The sequence below is a fragment of the Haliaeetus albicilla genome, chromosome 20 (genome assembly GCF_947461875.1).
Source record: "Haliaeetus albicilla chromosome 20, bHalAlb1.1, whole genome shotgun sequence".
NCBI lineage: Eukaryota > Metazoa > Chordata > Aves > Accipitriformes > Accipitridae > Haliaeetus > Haliaeetus albicilla.
This window is the reverse complement of record NC_091502.1, coordinates 5,053,541-5,074,508: the sequence shown is the minus strand read 5'-3', so window position 1 is coordinate 5,074,508 and position 20,968 is coordinate 5,053,541. Positions and strand designations below refer to the sequence as shown.

At 43.2% G+C, this 20,968-nt stretch overlaps 1 protein-coding gene across 2 annotated transcripts in view; it reads right to left on the bottom strand.

Annotated features, from left to right (window-relative positions):
• Positions 1 to 20,968, bottom strand: part of FLT1 (fms related receptor tyrosine kinase 1) — a 115,894-nt gene that overhangs the window by 42,451 nt on the left and 52,475 nt on the right. For both annotated transcript variants that reach the window (XM_069808075.1, XM_069808076.1), the window contains exons 11-13: positions 19,276 to 19,390; positions 10,281 to 10,389; positions 127 to 417 (exon numbers count right to left, since the gene is read on the bottom strand). In XM_069808075.1, the coding sequence (XP_069664176.1) occupies positions 127 to 417; positions 10,281 to 10,389; positions 19,276 to 19,390 (515 nt within the window). The remainder of the gene's footprint in view (positions 1 to 126; positions 418 to 10,280; positions 10,390 to 19,275; positions 19,391 to 20,968) is intronic.

Below are 20,968 nucleotides of genomic sequence, written 5' to 3'. Positions count from 1 at the left end.
ATGAGACACCTGTTACTGTTTAATGAGTCCTTTAATGTTTTACATTGCTTTGTGTTGTACAATCATTCCTTGTGCTTTTATATTTGAGGATCCGAGAGTAAACAGCCTTTTTGTTGCAGTGCTCACCTCTGATTGTAACGTCTTTCTTTTGAAGCACTTCTTTCCCCGTGTATATGTTCCTTGCTCGGCAGGCATAGGTGCCCGAGTGTGCCAGGGAAACGTTCTTGATGGTCAGAGTGAGGGTGACGGAGTACTCCTTGTTGAGAGACCTTTTTGCTTTCGTTTGATTGTTGACCGTCCTCGGTAAAATCCAAGCAATATCTTTGTACAGGAATTTGTTGGCTGAACAGGACAATATCAAATTCTCTCCTTCAATAGGCATTTTTTCCAAACTAATATGGAATCCACTCGGTACATCTGTCAAAAATCAAGAACACTTTTTAGTTTATATGAAATGAATGAGCCAAAATTAACACGGCATATATTTTCCCCTTTATCAGGAAGCCTTTGAACTGATCAATGTCGTTGTCTTCCTGCTGAAGTCTCTAATCTTTCCTTTATGCTAGGCTCCAGCTATTCTTATAATTTGTCTTGGAGCTATGAGACACTTGGGCTCAGACATCAGTTGGTGTAAACTGAAGTCGCTCTTGGAAGTAATGAGTTTGTATAAATGTTATGCCAAGTTAAGACAGACTGGGGCAAGGTACCAGAAGCAGAATTATTTAAAGACAGCACAGTGGGACTATGAAAAAGGAGGAAAATTCTGATCTCAGCTCCAGCTTGTGAACTGCATGAGAGAAAATGAATCTCAAGAGCACAGTAGAAAAATACTGCAGTTCATCACACTTGGTTATATTGTTTTCTCGTTATTCATAAGTATTCAGACAAATTATGTCTATTTCTTAAAAATGCTTCAAATGTTGAGAAATTACTGAATCTGTGATTACACGCCTGAGATTTCCCTTGGAACAGAGGTATTTACCCTCCATGCATTTAAAGTGTGTCAGCCACCCAAGAGGAAAGCAGAAACGGTACCCTCTAGCCTGGGTGGTCGGCTGTGTGTGGGCAAGCGCTAAGATGAAGATCACTCTATTCAGGCTGCTTGGCATTAAACACAGGTGGACAATATTTCCACCCGAGAGAAATCAAGGATTGTCGCACTAACCATTTACTAAGTTACGTTTTCACAAGGATTTTTCAGAGCAGAGAGTTCAGGCATGTAAAAAGTCATATTTGAAAAAAGTCATACTTGACAAAAGTCGTGTTTGCAGTTCATTGTAAGGTTACCGCAGCTTCCTCCACCTGGGGAGTGGCGCAGACCCACGGCCGCCTCCACCTGGGGCTCATCCCTCCAGCGAGGGAGAGTTACGCCACTGACCTCAGTGAAAGTAGGAGCAAGTTCCTGAGAGAAAGCACTTCCAAGTTTTACTCCTAGAGTGCAACCTCTCTTGGTTTATTTGTAGCCAATATTCTGATAAAGTAATTTCCTTCTTCTCGGTCAAGTGACATTGACTTTGGCCATTTTCAATTGTTCTTTCACTGCTAATTGCTACAGCACTTGGCTGTGAACTTGTCTCAAAATTGTAAGAATGGTTTTGTCTTTTGTACAGGAGAATTATGCCTTCTTTTCTTGTCTCTTAGAGCATGAACAGCCCAATGCCAACTTTCATCCCATTCCAGGCTTACCAATGTTGCTTTGGGTTCAATGTCACATCAGCAGGGACACATAAAGAGTAGATCTCCAGTACATAATATCCCACATCTTCTTTCAGTAACCTCTTTCATTGGTTGACCAATCCACCAGAAAGCTTCTCCCTAAATGCCCACAATGCAAACTGAGCTGCCTTGCCTTCCCAGGGGGACCATGAACATGACCTGCCCACTGCTGCCTTTCAAACAAAGTTCTGCCTGTTGAAGGTCTGGCATCAGTTTCTCCCCTTAATATCCTCTTTTCCACACTTAGCCCTGAGTGTTAAGCAGAGGGTAAATGAGCTCCTGCAAGTCCTGGATTGAAATTTCCATTGACTGTAGATGCCTTCCAGGGAGAGGCCTGATTTCTGTTGGTTGAACTCATCATGCCCTTGCAGTGGGAGCAATGTGTGTGCCTATCATGAGCTGTAGTTCACGTGTGTAGTCCAAAGATCAACCTAATGGAGGCGGTGACACTAACATATTAGATTGGATATTAAAGCCTGTGTTGACTTGTTCCTCCTACATTTCATTGGGACCCCCTTCTTTCCTCTGTCCAGCAAAAAAAACTATAAGAAAAATCTTTAAATTTAGTGAACTCATCTATGAGTGACTATCATCAGCATCCTTTTGGTATGTAAGAGTGCATGATGCCAGATTCTGATCTCATTTAAGAACATGTTGACTGGAAGTGCTACTAAAATGAAACCTTTCCTTACATGGGGTACAGCATATTTAGCCTAAGCCATCAAAATGTTGACATCTACTTGAATATAGTTGGTTTGTGCATGGGCAAAAGTTTACAGCCCATGGAGTGACAGAGGCACCTCCAGAGGGCAATGCAACCCATCGCCTCACGATGAGTCAAATTCCAGAGATCCTGATCCATCATGCTTAGTTATGAAGAGATTCTACATGACCAGCTTAGGCTTAGATACCTAACTTTAAGGCTTAAGTTAGATGAAGTGAATCCTATGCTTGATCCTGTTAAAAAGCATTGAATTCAGACACACTTAAAACCAGTCAAGGCTCCAAAGTTTTAATCATGGGTAAGTATTTGGGTGAAAGAAATTGCTGCGTCTTACAGTAAATCTCAAACTGTTCTGATGTGTGTTGGGAAAGCCAGGGTACGGGTCTGAAATACTGCTAATTTTTGGCTTTTGCAGATGCCAGTACTCAGTAAAAACTAGGAAGAGCCAAGCAAAACTCTTAAGATGAAACTGAAGATCCTCTGGGACTGAGGCAAATGAACTATTTTTAACGTAAAAGGATAGCGTGCCAACAGAATAATATAGTTGCAACTACTTCCATGTTGTCAGGTCTGGAGCTCTTCCTAGATGTGTCTTCTCCAAAGAAAGACTATTTTCTGAATAAATCCAGGGACAAAAGCAAAATGCACAGGATTCCAAGAGAATCATTTGTTTAAAGGCTACAAGCCCCCTAATATATGACACCTCTCACCAATTGTTACAGGCTCAGGCTAGCTAAATAATGTGGCTGGGAATAATGTAAAAGGGTTTTATTTACTTTAGTGATTTGAAGCTTCCTGTGGAAATAGCTCCCAGGTTTCCTGATGGAAGATTTTGTTTATCTTTGCCAAGCACCATCAGGAATCTCAAAATAAAATGCGCTTAGTGACATTGGGAAACCAGGGAGATAAGGCAGAGCTGTTCCTGTTTCACCCTCTGTAATTGCAAACACACCCATAGGCCTGCTGTGTGCCAGCAAAACAGCCCAAAATGTAGGGAAAGGGGCAGGCTGGAGGGAAGGGGGCTATCACAGTTAAATTTGGCATAAAGGTGTTGTTACAGAGACTGTTTCTGTATCAGCGAGCAGGAGGGCTTTCAGAAATCACCTTTCGACATTACTTTTATATAAGGCTCACAGCTACTTTTGTGCCCTGAACAGAGATTTGCTTTTAGAAATAAGTCAGTGTGACAATATCCCCAAAACGCCCTTCATCTGACAGAAGCCATAGGAAAGAAAACCTACTCCGGAGCCCATGGACTTCATACCCTACACCCTCAGGCACAAAGTGTATAAAATTATACCACTCTCAAACCTCCCAGAAACACATACGCAAGTTGCACTTCAAGCCCAGGAATAATGAGATTTACAATAACTTAAGAAAGGACTTGTTCTTACTGGGTCCTCTCCACTATACCTTCTTGCACTTATTTCCCTCACATCCACCTTTCCCTGAAGGGGTGGAACATGCCATCGCCAAACTAGGGCTGCTGGGACAAGTTCTGCCTTCCCACCACCTTCCCAATGGTTTCTGCCTCTAGAAAAGAGACTCCTCACACCACCAGAGCCACTTCACTGGAGCACGTGCGTTTTCTCATCCCCAGGACAGGGCCTGAAGGAGATTGCCTCCGAGGAAAGGCATTCCTCCTGTTCAGGACAGGCTTTGTCTCCATCTGCTCTTTGGAGTCCTTTGTGGCTTGTGCCTTTTACAGAGGGCAGCAGCCTCTCTTCCTACAAGGGATCACCGTCTCCAGCTTAGACACTTCTCTTAGACACTTACTTTTGTGTGGTTCATGCTGGCTTCATACGGCGCCAGCAGACCCAACAACATAAGATAAACTAGCCCCAAGCTGTCACACAAGACCTGAAGTATTGGGTTTGGACTCATCAGAAGGAAATACTTTGCAGTGTCCTGTTCACATCCATCAGAACTTAGGGATCTCATTTTTTTATTCCCTCAATGTGTTTTTCAGCAAATGCTAGACACATTTGTTTCATTGACGTGAAACACAGGCTGCTACCCAGCCACAGCAGTTTGGGCTCAGCCTGGTGGAGGAGAATTATGATTACACCATGCGAGCCCAACTGATGCACTATGTGCACAAAACAGAAGAATGAGCCTAACTTGATTTTTGTAAGGACAAAACAGCAGTATTGTTTCAACTGCCTTCAATCAGTGCAACTGAGCATCAGCAGATGATCAGGACTTTCCATGTCACACAACTGAAGTGTCCAGCTCCAGGAACTCAAAGGACAAATGCATTTCATGTTCACCACCCTATACAGAAAGTTTGCCACCGGTCAAGATATTAACAATTTCCAAGACATAATAAAGCTGCCGCTCCTCTTTCTGAGCACCAGCCAATACAAGAGTCTTCAAAGGAAAGTCATAATATCCTGTATGTTCTCATGCAAGCTTTGGTATCAAGGAGAGGGCTTTCCTTCTATCCCTGGTCAAGACCTAAGAATGTGAGATTTAAGTAGGCAAACTAACCCCTTCATGTCACTGCACTAAAATATTGAAACCACCAGCAAAACTTTGAAAGAGAGATTTGGATACAGTGAATGGGTCCCATCAAAACACAGCTTCATTTGTTTTCAGGATCTTCCATGTGGCATTTTGAAGACTGAGGACTAAGAGCTAGAGAAGGCCAAATTCAGCATCTTGCACATTAGAAGAGGAATAGCCCCAGTGAGTGACTATCAGTGACGGCTCAAAGTTACATGTGAAGTCCCCACATAAAGATGATAATACAGTGCCATTGGCACATTAATTTATGGAGAACTATGCATTGTTGTTTAGCTTTCTGTCCAAACAGACACAACATAAGGATAGGGATAGAACGAAAGCAAATCTGTGATTTGAGAGCAGGGACAGCAGTCATCTTCAAGGTGGCAAATGTTCTTGTCACATCCATTAATAGAACATGGAGATATTCTTCTTGTTTCTGTATTTTAACGAACAACCTGCTTATGTGTCACTTATCTGTGTATACGTCTCATGCTTGTTACCAAATTTCTATATTTACTGATAATTGGCACTTTCTAAATGTGGAAGTGTATTATGATATGAAGTTTTAACAGTCGTAGACACCCACGAGCAAGGTCTGCAAGGAGAAACTGTACCGGCAGCACACAGTGGATACTGCAAAAAGAAATGATAAGTGCTCGTAGTGGGTGACTCTCTGTTAAGGGGAACTGAGGCACCCATCGGATGACCTGACAAGGGGTCACAAAAGGTATGCTGCCTTCTGGGAGCTGAGGTCAGAGATATTGCTGAGAGGATGCCACAGTTTGTCAAGAGCACAGACTATTATCCATTGCTAATCTTTCATGTGGGCACGAATGACACTGCCAGATAGAACCTGGGCAGAATCAAGGAAGACTACAAAGCCCTGGGGGTGCAAGCGAAAAGTATTGGTGCCCAAGTTATCTTTTCTTCCATTTTATCAGTTAGAGGAAAGGGTGCAGCCAGAAATAGACATATAATGCAAATCAACTTCTGGCTTTGTGGCTGATGCCGTCATGAGGGTTTTGGCTTTTATAACAGTGGGACATTCTTTGATGACTATAGTCTGTTAGGGAGGGATGGGATCCACCTGCCTAGAAGAGGCAAGGGAATCTCTGGCAGCAGGCTGGCCAACTTGGTGAGGTGGGCTTTAAACTGAAGGACTCAGGAGGTGGGATCCAAAGTGGCAATGCCATTGCAACCAACTGGGGAATAAGACAGGCCAACCAGAGCAGTGACAAATGTTCCTTAGCTGCCTCCCAAGATGAGAACCAGAAGACCAACCACCTCAAGTGTATGTATACCAATGCACACAGCCTGGGGAACAAACAGGACCTCCATGCCCAGTCAGAAAGTCATGATATCATAGGAGTAACTGAAACATGGTGGAACAACTCACATGACTGGAGGATTGCGATTGATGGCTATAGGCTTTTTTGTAAGACCTTGGCAGGGAAGAAGAGGAAGAGGGGTCACGCTCTATGTTAAGGAGAACCTTGAATGTATAGAAGTCAACTACAGTGATTGTGGAAGCCCTGTCGAATGCCTCTGGGTCAAGATCAGAGGGGTCGCCTCCAAGGGGGATCTTACAGTAGGCCTCCAAACCAAGATGATAATGCCAACAAAGTAATATTTGGGTCAGCAGAACCTGATTCTTATGGGTGACTTCAACTACCCAGGCATTTGTTGGAAGAACAATACAGCAGCTCACCTGTCATCCATCAAGTTCTTGGGATGCATAGAGGGCTGCTTCATCATATGAATGTTAGATGTGCCAACCAGGAGTGAAGCACTACTGGATTTGATACTCACAATCCAAGAAAACCTGCTTTGTAATATCTCAGTTAGTCATAGCTTTGGCTGCAGTGATCACAATATTGTGGTCTGGGATCCTGCTGAGCAAGGTTAGTACTAAGTAGTAGTTGAAGGTTAGTACTAAGACAAAGGTTTTAGATTTTAGAAGAGCTCAGAGCTCACTTGGGAGGGGTTCTGTGGGAAGCTTCTATGGAGGATAAAGGAGCTAGCCAGTGCTGGGAGTTTTTCAAGAATGCTCTCCTGGAAGCACAAAACCTGTTCATCCCCTCTAAAGGTAAGGAAAGTAGGCAGAGGGCAGAGCAAGAGACCCCCCTTGACTTAACTGTGAGCTTCCGAGTCTGCTCAAAACCAAAAGAGAAGTGTGCCAGACATGGAAAAGTGGATGAACACACGTTGAGAACTACAAGGGCATAGCCAGGGTGTGCAGAGATGCAGTTAGAAAAACAAAAGCCCAGCTCAAATTGAAATTGGTCAGGCATGTCAAAAACTACAAGAAAGGGTTCTTCAAGTACGTAAACAACAAGCAGAAACAGAAGGAAAATATTGGTCTGCCGTTAAACAGGAGAGGTGAATTAGTCACCAACAACACTGAGAAGGCAGAGGTTCTCACCACTTTCTTCACCTCTGTCTTTACCAGCACTGTTGGGGCCCAGACCTTGGGAACAAAAATTGAGGTTGATGCAAACACAGACCCACTGTCAGTGAAGGAAAAGTTGGTATGTGAACTATTACAGGAGCTTGACCCCTACAAATCGATGGGCCCTGACAATATCCACCCAAGGGTGTTAAGAGAGCTGGCTGACATCGTTGCAAGGCTGCTCTCCATAATCTGTGAGAAGTCATGGAGACTGGGGGACGTCCCAGAAGACTGGAAGAAGGCTAATGTCACCCCCATCTACAAGAAGGCCTTAAAGGAAGATCCAGGAAATTATAGGCCCATCGGTCTTACTTCAGTCCCTGAAGTTATGGAATGAATCCTCCTGGGGGCTATCACAAGTCAAATGAAGCACATGACTGGGAAAAGCCAGCATGGATTCACCAAGCATAAATCACGTTTCACAAACCTGATCGCCTTCTATGACAAAATAACCTGCTCAGTTGATGCGCAGCGAGCAGTGGACATTGTCTACTTGGATTTCTCCAAGGCTTTCTATACCGTTTCTCACAGCCTCCCCCTAGAGAAACGGATGCGTTACAGCCTAGACAAGTGGTCTGTGCGGTGGGTGGGGAACTGGCCGACAGGCTGCACGCAGAGGGTGGTGGTAAATAGCTCCTTTTCCAACTGGCGACCTGTCACAAGTGGGGTCCAACGTTGCTTAATATCTTCATAAGTGATCTGGATGATAGTGTCAAGTGTACCCTGATGAAGTTTGCTGATGATACCAAACTGATTGGGGAAGTGGACACTTTGGAAGGGAGAGCCACCCTGCAGGAAGACCTGGATAGGCTGGAAGAGTGGGCTAACGAGAACCTTATTAAGTTCAACAAGGACAAGGTAAGGTCTTGCACCTCGGAAAACATAATCCAGGAGCGCAGCACAGGCTCGGATCTACCTGGCTGGGGAGCAGCTCTGTGGAAAGGGACCTGGGGGTTCTGGTGGACAACAGGCTCAATGAGTGAACAGCGTGCTGCTGCTGCTGCGGCAAAGAAAGCCAAGAGGATGCTGGGTTGCATCAACACGGGCATCACCAGCAGAGATAAAGAAGTCATTATCCCATCCTACTCAGCGCTTGTCAGGCCACACCTGGAATACTGTGTTCAGTTTTGGTCCCCACTACACAAAAGAGACATGGACAGGCTGGAGAGGGTCCAGAGAAGGGCCACGAAGGTGATCAAAGGACTGGGAAGCCTGCCATACGAGGAAAGGCTGAGAGAACTGTGTTTGTTCAGCCTTGAGAAAAGAAGGCTTAGGGGAGACCTTGTCACCATGTTCCAGTAGTTAAAGGGTGGCTACAAAGAAGATGGAAGGCTCCCTTTTTACAAGGAGTCACATGGAAAAGACATGGGGTTATGGGTGCAAGTTACTCCTGGGGAGATTCTGATTGGACACAGGAGGAAGATTTTTTCACCATGAGAACAATCAGCCATTGCAATAATCTCCCCAGGGAAGTGGTGGATTCCCCAACATTGGACACTTTTAAGATTCAGCTGGACAGGGTGCTGGGCCATCTTGTCTAGACCGTGCTTTTGACAAGAAAGTTTGGACCAGATGATCCTTGAGGTCTCTTCCAACCTGTTATTCTATGATTCTATGATTCTATTGCAGCTAGTCAGAATATTGAAAAAATATAGATTTTGGTCCACAAAATGGGGAGAGTGGACATTTTTCAAAGAAGTGTTCTTCCTTTTTTTTAACCAAATCTAGTGAGCATGCGTCTACTCTCTTTTGATATCTCTCACTACAGTAACAGAATGAGTTTCACTAAAATCCCTCATCAGAATGATAAGCAAGAGATTGACAACAAAAAAACAGATAAGAGAAAGCAAAAATTAAAAGGCATCCATTAAAATTACCTTTCCTTTTCAGCTTCAGGATTATGATTTGGGGATTAAAGTCAGAATATTTTAACCTTTTTGTCTTGTCTCATATTTCCAAATGAATTACATGCTTTAATGACCTACCCTGAAAGTTGTCATCAGCCTAAGTGCTCTATAAACTATCACTTTGCGAACAAAACCAAAATAAAATCCTTCACCAGAAAACAAATCCTCTGGAATGGTATGTGTAGACATTATGCTGCCAAGTCATGTAGTAGTCATTCTCGAAATCTCATTGTGGGTTTTTTTCAGTAATTCCTGAAGTCAAACATTTAATAATTTGTTTCTGAACCTGAAAACATTTAAACACATCTAGTAATGGAAAAATAACTGGAAGCATACTCATACATGCAGCTAACACAAGTCTTCTCAGTGCCATGGCCCAAATGACATCCAAGGTTGTCTTTCTCAGTAGAGGGAACAAAACTCTGTAGTTTGTACCCTGCCACTTTTCTACCTACAAGTTGCCATAGTCTCTGATTGCTGCGAGGGGCTGCCCAGGTACCCCAGGCATCTCTCCTCTGGCACTACACTGCCTGCAGACACCGGTGCTGCCCTGGACACTACGTTGTGAGACCTCCTGGTTGGCAGCAGGATGAGGCTGTAGACACTGTCAATATCACACATGAAACTGGCTTAATGGCATATGAAACTACAGTAAAATTTCACATATGGAATGACTGCAGAGACTAGGTGATTTAAAAGGGGGAATTACAGGTTGCTATATTTGTGAGTAATTTGTGTCATGCTGGATACTTGATGGAGTGATGAGTCATTCACCAAATTTGGCATCCTTCTTAGAAATCCAGACCAGCTGCTGTGAAAAACCCTTCCAGGATCACCCAAAAGCGTGGTATGAGTTTACAGGTGCACACATTACAACAATTCTCAAACTGTGGTATATGAAAAAGCCACAACAGCCTAACAGTTATAATCCCAGGACCAGGAAACACATTTGGGTCTAGTGGGGACTAGATCTTACCTGTTACAATAAAACTGACGTTTCTTTCAGCTTTTCCCACTTTATTGGATGCCACACAGCTGTAGATCCCAGAAGATTTGGCTTCAGCTACAATGAGAGTGCTAGCAGTCTGTGAAAGAAAGAAGAGGTTTAGCTCTCGTTGGCTCAGGAACTCGGTTAAAGCTTCCTTTCTCTTTTTCCTAAGTCACCGTTGACAGTCCCATGATCCACCTTCTCCATTTGTTCAGTGATGGGCACCACTGGGGCTATTTAAAGGAGATGTCACCATATATAGTTTTGGAAAGGGTGGAAGAATAACAGGAAACAAGCTCCTTGGGTGACCTTTATATTATCAGAACCATCATAACCAAAAATCTTTGAATGTGTCTTTCAGATTGATTTATCTCTTGCTGCTGATGTAATGATAAGCTACAAAACATGAAGCATGACACAACACGGTTCGCCCAAGGAGATAAGCAGCCTGTAGGAGAGCCAGACTGCAAAGGGAAAAGGTGAGGTGTACCTCAGGCTCTTGGATAATGCTGGGAAAAAGGTAACTCCATTTGGCACTAAATGCATTTATTTCTCTTTAATTTTCTCACATACGTGTCATGTGAGAAAGGACAGAGGCAAAAGAGATGTTTACTCATCCTCTTTTGGACTGTTTCCTCTTCTTGGACTTAATATTTCTATTATTAAATAATAATATGTCAGTTTTCTTTATGTTGTATTCTATCACCACCTTCAGAGGTTCAGCACACTAAATATTTTCACAAAGTGATATGACTTGCAAGATAAGACCTTGGAAAACCATGGACTAACAACACCTGATGTGCCTTCAGAAAAATAAACCCCATCGTAATAGTAAGAGTTATACCTTCACAGTGATGGAAAGCCATGGTCTAATGGCTTGAGCACTAAGTGAAAGAAGGGACTTATGCAGAAACAACTGAGGTGTCATTCTGATATGGAGCTGAGACATGGGGCATGCACATGGAGCTTAGTAATGGGAGGTGCTCTCAGATACAATTCGGTAGCTTAATTTTCTGTCTTTCTGTCTCCATTTTACTGCTTCTGTAAAACATGCTTTGGCTGGAGTTACAGGCAGAGCTGGGACAGTGACGAAGGGAAATTGTGTGGCCGCAGAATCCCGTGGTTTAGAATTATTTGGCTTTTCTAAAAACCTTCAAAATCATTTTTGTGCAATTAATACATTCTTTTAAGTCTGCCTGATAGCTTGAGTCCAGAGACAAACACAAGAGAGTGAGTCAGTAATAAATAAGGACCAGTTATCTGCATTTCTATGTAAACACTGGCTGAACATTTGCACTGCTTCTGTGTCTCCTACTCAGAGACTTCATGGCTATTCCCAAGCTCCTTGTTGAACCTCAAAATAATATAGATCTTATGGTTTCCCAAAACATTCTTCAGTAGAAAGAGTCTATTACTTTCCCTACTACTTGAGAAAACACAGTGGAGTCATGTAGTTTGATTTTGGCTTATTTGTTTTAGAAAGCTGCCCTATGGTAAATTCAAGACTACAGCACCTCTACCCTGTTAAGCTGTCTCAATGGTCAGCTACCTGTCTGCTAACAAACTACACCTTATTTCTAGCTAGAATTTTTCTAACCTACCTTTTTGGCTCTTCTGTAAGATGAAAGAGGCTCAGTAATACCAGATAGATAATTACAGCCCTTAAGAAAAAGTTCATCCTTTTTTGCTAAATTCAGTAGGCTGACCTCTATAAACTCCTAATTATAAAGCGTGGGTCCAGCCCTGTCTATATTTTGTCATAGTCTTTGAATTTCTTCCAGTTTTTAAACATGATTTTGTGAAGTGTGGACACAGGGCCCAGCACCAGGATTCCTGCAGCCGTTTTATCAACACGAACTCAGAACGGAAGGAAGCCCCATAACATCTGCCAGAGGGCTAACATGGGTGGTTAAACACTGCTTCTGCCATCCCAGACTTTCCACCACAAAATTAGCCTTTTTTGCACTAGCTGGTATTACCTTACAGCAACTTAGCCCAGCTAAAAACAGTGACCTGAAATGCACAGTGAAGGAGAATGAAGCTGTTATCCTCTGACTCCAGGACCCTTGTCTTTATCCTACTATACCCAGAACCAGAGCATTTCTGAGCCTGAAAAATTTCAGTTATCTCTCCCACAATTACTCCAATGGTTTGGAAAGTTTTTGGTAGTATCAAAGTGTATTTTGTCCCGACACTATCAGGTATTAGTTTTTAATGAAAAATTGTGTCTATCTGAGTTTTAGTGCTCCAGCTATGATGTGATTATTACTTTTATTACACTGAGGGTGGCACATACGGTTACACTAAAGCAGTATGACTGCAGTTACTGACCACAGTGCTTACAGATTATGCCTTTTCTTGTGTATTGAATGGCTCTAGACAACATTCCTCCGCACTGAAATTCAGTGATTTAAACTGTTAGCTTTTCCCCAGCATTGTTTTGGTTTTGACCAACTTGCACTGTCCCAAATACTCCTCTAGCACAGGCCAAGGATCACTTCCAACAGGCAATTTCCATGCAACCAACATCTTTTGGAGGTTGAGGGAGATAAACATTAGGAACACAGGCCATAGTGCCAGAGAGCAGTCATTGGTATGTTTACTTGACTAAGGCAGAGAAACCCTTAGTGTCTAGGAAAAAGCAAGACTGACTTTGCAACAGAACAGAGTATTTTGGAGACAACATGTCTCTGCATAAATCTTTTAGCTTATAAATTAGTCATAAGGATAAGATAACATCTCTTTACATAGTTTGTGAGCCCTCCAGTGGTGCAGTCTGTGTTCTGCATTGTGGATGCCAGCCAAAACCCACCAGAGAAGACATGTGTACAAAACTAAGCCTGGCATGTTGTTGTTTATTGAGCAATTATGGCTGTTTGAGATCAGTCTGTGCTGCATAGTTCCTCTATGCAGCTATTGCTGCAAAAGGAGCAAGAGAAAAATTCTCGCAGCCTTGTATCATCTGTCTTCACAGCAGAAAGTTTCAGGCCCTGGATTTGCAACCACATTATACACAGAAAGTCTGAATCCAGTTGCCATGAGCAGACAGAACAGGGCAAATCCTTCCTGGCATGCTCGGCATCTTGAGCGTCATCTGTCCACAAACCGCATTTACCACCAGAGCTTTGATCCTTGATTCCTCCTTTCTGCACCCATCATCTCAGCTGAAGCACTATGCTACAGGGTCATCTCAAAGCCAGGGGCTAGGGAAGTAAATCCCATACTGCTGCTGCTTCTGCTGGCAAATAAAAGAGGTGTAAAGGAGAAAACCTGAGAGATGGAAGAGGAATTTATGCATTTGTTTGTGGTGGAAACCAATGACGAAAAGACTGCGGGGGGGAAGATAGTGCAAAGCAACTGGCATGATGGTTGTGATTGGAGCCAGGGTGGGCTGGTCTTTCCCCTGGTGGGTCTGCTTGAATTTCTCTTGTCTCAAAGTAGCTTAGATAGAGGATTCCCACTGCTCCAGCTGATGGCAGAGAAGCAAGAGGAGGTTTCAGAAAATGGTTGGCAACTTGACTGTTGCCTGACTTGTAGAAGGCCTCTGCAGACATTGAAATAAACACGCTCCCTTCAGAGATTGCTGTCCTAACTTCTCCAAACAGCCCATACATTTAAAAAGCAAAATACTGGCCTATCAACATTGAGCAAGTTAGTGCAAGTCTGCCAAATATTTTTGATTCTCTCCTAGTTATGCTTTGAAGATGTATTTGTTAAAAAAACCCAACAAACAGAAATAAATGAAAATATGCTCTTCTCACCCCCTTGAATTTATTATTTTATATGTTATTTAGGAAGACCCATATTGAAATATTGGCAGCACACCATTGGATTGGCCTGCTTATGCCAAAGACGTATGATCTGCACGCCTCACGCGTTGGCAAGGAGCATCAGTGCAAAACATCTGGGCAACACACTTCACCTTCGGGACCGCCACAGAGCAAACACCAAAATATCTTCAAGAGCAGGACACGGATATGTGCAGAAGAGCAAGTCACCGCTGTTTAGCAAGCAGAGCTACGGTTTCCCTCTGCATCCCATGTTGTCCCGCTCAAACAGGCCATGAGACTGAACGCAGCCAGCTGCCTCGTGTGGAGGCGATGCTCTGGAGAGCCGTGCCGTGGACCCCCCCTGCCCGCCTCCCCAAGACCATAGGTAGAGCGAGGCAGCCCTCGATTCCCGCCTCCCTCGCGCGCCGAGGGAGGGGATCCATTTCAGGAGCTGGAGGGAGCTGCAGCTCAGCAGAGGCAGGTGCCAAGTTCTGCTGATTTTAATCCCACGAAGGGCTCGGCTCGGCTGGCACCTCCCAGCGATTTGTTTAATAGTGTTGACAGCGATTCTAGTAGCACTCAGGAAGGCCCCAAAGTTACAATGTGCTGAAAGAGAGGCAAGCTACGCTCCCACTGCTATCTTTAGCCTGGCTTCCTAGGAAGATCACACTGTCTGTCCATCTGTCTGCCAGTATCCTCTCCTCCCCAACGCGCTCAGTAATTTTCGAACCTATTGCCCAATTTCAGCCAAAATTGACAGGCAACTCAAAGCTCGTAAAATCTCATACATTTCATGAAAACCAGCTGTTGAGTAGAGGAGAAAGATCAAAATGAGTGTTGTTGTAGTGAGCTAAACAGCTTTCTTTTCTGCCTTGGGTTCCAGATGGCCAATCAACACAGATGTACTGGCCAGACAGCTGGCATGTGTAGGGACTGAGAACAGACACAACATGTGCTTCCTCGTCTCATCAGTAACTAGGGGACGTGGAAGAGAGCTAGAGGTTTAGGGCTTGGCAGAGAAGATGCAGGAGAGTTGGACCCGTCCTGTTTTGCATGGTCACACCTTATCAGTCATGTCCAAGAAGGATTGACTCTTTTGACTATCTAGCACTCCACCTTTATGTTGAATGGTCACAGTTTTTAATACTACCCACAGTCAGCACGTGTCAGGTCGACCCATCATTGCCAGCCAAACCAGAGATGGACAAGGGCGAGCCTAGGTTTGGTCTTGCAGAATTCTGTTACAAGGCCATTATTTTCCATTTTCCCTGAAGTCAAATGGCTTTGTCACTTGCAAGGGATGGGGCCACTAAAAACTTGTGTCAGTAAGGTATTTATTCAGTGGAAAACAAGGCCATACACATATATATACACACATACACATAAATGATAAACCACAACTTCATGCATTACTATTCTTTATACACAGCTCCTGAAGGCATGTGCTGTGGCACAGACCCAACTTTCATGGTACCTGTTACTGTCAGTGGGATCCCAACATTTGCTAGCAGCAGAGGGATGGAGCAGTCAGGGGCCCTCTGTTCCATTTCAGGTTCTCAAGAATGTGGCTCTAGTGGGTTATTTCCCCAAAACGAGGTGGGTTTGTCCCACTCCTGCCAACTTTTCCCTGTACTCAACTGCCCTCCTGCTTACTGTCCCCTTCCCTTGGATTTATCATCCTTTCTTCTTGGCCAACACTTTCTACTCTCTTTCATCTGAACTCTCCTTCTTAGCACTCTCCTGCACATTCCCCATGCCCAGGATCTTTGTCCACCTCTCCTGCAGCTCCCTGTCCCTTGTACCCCTGAACAAGGAGTACTGACTCCTTTCAAAGCTGTTGATAAACCAGTGTGTACCTGCACACACAGAAGAGAACACATGCCCAATATGTATGCAACTGATACCAATGAATGCACCAGCTCTTTGTACCTCATTATTGCAGATCATTCACAGATTGACATCTTAATGAACACTGATCATGCTAAGAATAATAATAATCAGTATTAGCCCTGAGTTACACATAGCAGTTGGCTTTAGCTGGGAACACTGAAAAGTGATGGTTTTTAGCAGCTGAATGACAGGGGAGTGTCTGCGAGCTGTTTACATGATAAGCCTAAGAAAAGCCCAGCTTTGTAGAAAGTCACTGAAATGTCCAACAAAATGAGAATGAAAACTTTGGGTGGGGGAATCAAATCACTTCAAGAGTTGTCTTATGACTAAGTATTACGGCTCATGTTGCAAAGTTCTTCCATTATACCATGCAAGTTTCTCAATGTCCGTTTAGAGAGGCTTCAACGGAAATGTTACTAAAACACTGTTGTTTTCACGTTTTCTCTGTCACCAGAAGAATAATGTAGCACAGGCTTCCTGCATTACTTTAACTGTACAGACACAGGGTCTGAGGTTTTTCTAACTTTAAAAATATACTTGTGGCTACCTTGATAACCACAGACAAACAAACAACCAATCAACCTACCACAGCGAAAAGCCAAACTGGAGGGACTCAGAAGTCGCACATACAGGAAACGGGGGCAACTGGCACAATGTCTTTAAGCAAGGTGAAAACAGCTACCTTGATTGCTAAAAAAGAAACCTTTTGACCATTCCTTGTTCATCTCTTCCCTTGATTACAGTAATCTCATCCTGTGGTCACCCCCATCTCTCCTTTCATGCTAACCCATGTGCAACTTTTTGAGTTTCTTCATCCATTTCCTACTGCTTTGTCTCCCATGTCTTTGTTGTTTCCATTGAGCTTTGAGATTGTTTTTACCATGCTTACTATGCTTGGATGTGGAAGTGGGGTAGACACTCTGTTTAGATAGCAGGACTCCGTTGATGTGGAAGTGCCTCAGAGAGCTGTTCATAGCTGTTTGCAGTAGCAGAACTGCTCACAGTAGCAGTCCATCAGAGCCAGACACTTGTGATGACATGCTGCATTCAGTGAGCTCAGCGCTATTAACAGTCTTACAATATCCCAGCAGATGAGGAAGGGTTTTGTCTGAACTGTGTCCCTTTGAGTTTACTCTGGGAGACCAAGAATGACTTTGACTGCAAAGAGTAAAAAGCTATAGACTCCCACAGAAAAAAAAAAAAAAAATCCTGGATGCTCTAGAGCAGCTGTGCGTGCACAAATCATGCAACTCACAATTTGGCCAGGAACCCAAGCTTAGAGAGCATTTTCTACTTATAATAGCAATCCAGCTGTGCTTGAAAAGCTACGGAAGAGCAGCAGAAATGAAGAAACCTTCAAAAAGCTGTGAAAAAGCTGAGCAAAGAGATTGTTTCACTAACCTCCTCTTACCCATAGGGAGTGAACGGAATAAAGCAATGCAGAGGTAGACCTTTCTTAGTTGAAGTAAACAGCACGAAGACAAGGAATACCAAGGAGAATCGCTAAGTTTCACTGCAAAACTTTCCATGCAACACATGGAGAGACCATTCCTTGGTTCATTTCTGGGCACATTTTTAAAAAGGGGCTGCTTGCCAAAGACTTCAAACAAAACCTGCAGGTCTGCTGCAAGGACCCATTATTAGCATCTTCCTCCAGGGAGGAATTTATTTGCTGTTGACTGGAAGTTGCTCTGACATTTCAGCCACTCCTCTTCCGCTGTCTCCAAAATGCATGGCACACAAGGAGAATGACATCTGGTATTAGACAGCTCCTTGTGCACCCTGTGAGCAGGTAGGACTTCACCCATAGCATGGCTAGACGCCTTCTGGAAAATAACTGGTTCTTATCATCTTCTATTCATCATTCCCCCTTTGGAATAGATTGTGTCTTCCTGTGCCTGAAATGATTTCCCTTTCCTTCTTCAAATCCCTCCTTATGTCTCATTTTTCGTGTGCTTTCCTACGATAGTCTCCCCTAGGAAGTTGTTTGCTCCCATCTTTGCCTTGATCTTTAAGCACGTAGAGGTGGCCGGCTAAATAGAGCAAATGCCTCACTGGGATCCAGCCCATTCCCATGCGCTGGAACGGCGCCACGAACACCTGTGGTACTTTCTCAATAATACAACAGCAGGAGAAAATGCAGTCCCAGGCCTGATTCTTGGCTGCACGCAAAGCCCTATTTATTCTGTGGTGTGTGAAAGGGCCCTAAGATGAGAATAACTACAGTTTATACCCATTTTCATATGCAGAAGACTGAAGGCCGCCATCCAGGAAAGGACACCTATATCCCCAGTGCCCTCAGAATTACAAAAAGCATTTCAGTATGCTTAAAATGACAAGCCTAGAATAAGGTAGGCTTTAAAATTTATCACCTCTTCCGACGTTACAGCCACAAACTGAACTACCTGTGAAACCAGATGCTGTCACAGTGGCATGGCATCGTTCATCTTCACCTGAGCTCCTCTGTATCATGGGCTACCCAACCCCACCAAATCAGTCTCATGTCTAACCCAGGGAAGTGCAGCTGATCTAGGGCACCCTTCAGTAAAACATCTTGATTTGAAGGTTTTAGCTGATTGATTAGATTAAATTAGATTAGACAATCCTCCATGGCCATGGGCAAGTTGATCTCATTGGCTTTCTCTCCCACATTAGACACCAACAGACTACAGGCTTACTCGTCCTTCAGAAGTGCCTGCACCTCCCCATGGCCCATAAAGGGATGCTTGACTTGGACTAGACACTTTAACATTTAGATGGTTAATGCCACTGGGATGAATCCCACCATGCCGTCTCTGACTGAGATCTCTCTTAAACTTTCCTTCTGTAATCTGGATTCATTTGGCCCTATAAAATTTTTATTGCAAGAAAAGACCTGGTCACCTAATAATCTAGGACTACATCTGTGAATAAAGTCTCTAATGAGAGTAAATTGTTTAATTCACATCATCATAGAAAAAAAAACAACAGGAAATTGTGCAATGTCACAAAATGAAGTAAAGATGGCCTGGAACCCTGCCTCTGTGCTTCTGAGGTGCCCCAAGATACTACAGACCAGCTCTACGAGAGCAGATATGGTGAATCCCACTGATACGCTCTCTTGGCATGTCACTTACCTTAATATGATTGCATGCAGAAATAAGTACATCTCTACATCTCAGCAGATAAATACCAGGTATGAAAGTTATTTGCACATATGCAACTCTTCAAATCTAAACAATATAAAAATACTGGCTTCTTCACTGTTACCTCGATAGCATCTTACAGTGCTTTTTCAACACATGCTGTCATACAGAAAGGTTATCTGCTCCTAGGAATCATACCTTATTTTTGCCCTCTATTACAGCCGTTCGCTCAGTGATGCTCTGGATCCTGTTTCCTATGTTGCTGCCAGGTTTCAGGATGAAAGATCCTTCGGTATAAGAGCAAAAGCCATGCCTGAAGACAAGAAAAATTGAAAATTTTTTTTGGTGATAGACTGAAACATTCAACCCATAAGACAAAGCAATTCTTCTGGAAACAGTGATCAGTCAGGGAAACTGCAGGTGCTGTGATGACCAGGCAAGTATAGTTACTTTTAATTAAACCTTGAGGTTTGGGGCCTGATGATTGGATCCACTTCTACAGCCCCTCCTTGAATATTAGCTCTCTGGAATCAGTGTTAACATTTAACCCACTGTGGACTGTGAGGTCAGAATTTACAGTCAGAGCCTAATTATAGGGCTGTGCAAGACCAACATCCTATTTCCAATGCTCCTGTTTGCAGCCATTGTCATGGTTCAGGCTCAGCTTCAAACATGAGTTCATATTATTTTCAGTCTTGAATTCAAGCCAAGTTATATTTGTTTCAAGATTCATTCCATAATGTATTGGATGCTGTTGCACTATGTGCAGGTTCTTTTTGTTACCATGAAAAATGATGCAAGTTCTCATTTCTGAATGTTTTCTTTAGTTCAGTTTACAAAATGGCAAAATATCAACAGTGGGGTTCAATGATTACAAGACACAATAAAAATAACCATAATCCTGCAAATTAGCAAAACAAAGTTAAACAAAACTATACCTAATTGCCAAAGGGATTTAAATGTTCATTTAATCTGAAAAAAATTCCAAGTCATGTTAATGAATGGAAATCTCAGGGAAAAAATATTTTTGCCTTATGCAACAAATTGGCTTGTAATCAGAACATTCAGGTGTGGTCATGGTAGAGCTAATTTGTTTCCCAAAGCCTAATTTGGTACACATGGAAATAAACACATTGGAATGCATTTTTAATGCTGTCTGTCCCTATTCTTCTGTGGGGATATCTAGTTTTGCTTTTCATCCAAAATTTAGCTGTTGCTTGTTCAATTCCAGCTTCATCAGTAGAGCTTAACCCTTCAGCAGGGTCAAGCTCTTTCAAATACGATATGTTCCTTTGATCTTCCATGGATTTGAGAGATAATGACTGTAGTATCTGTAATCAAATAGTTCTGACATGTATATCAGTTGTTTGGAGAAATGACCTTTAAAGCCCAGTGACTGGGTAACGGCATGTGATGCAATCCTGACCAAGGAATGAGGTTCATTTCCCTTCAGCTAACTGTGCAGTTTGCTTCAACTTTGTGTTGTTTATAATATCAATGGTGCGCTAACTTTACGTGCTTGTTTTTAATTGTGTAGCTTTGCGTAAAACTGGCCAGCATCTTAGCAGATATTACAGCTTAAAGAAATGATGATAGGTAAACTAACTTGGGCTGTAATCATTAGCACAGACAGATGATTGTCTGCCCAAATTTCTTAATGTGCATCGAGAGGCTCAGTGAGCTGAAAAAGCCAGAAAACAGGAGCCAGCCATGGTCATTCACGCATGGAGACAGGACAGAGAGCAATAGCATGGCAAGAAAGCCATATCTACACAACCAGACTCTGGTTTAAAAGCCAACTTCTAATACATGATTGTTGACGCCAGAGTGGATGAAAGACAGCTGCATTAAGACAACTGATGCATTCAGATGGCGGAAAAAAATGGTTAAA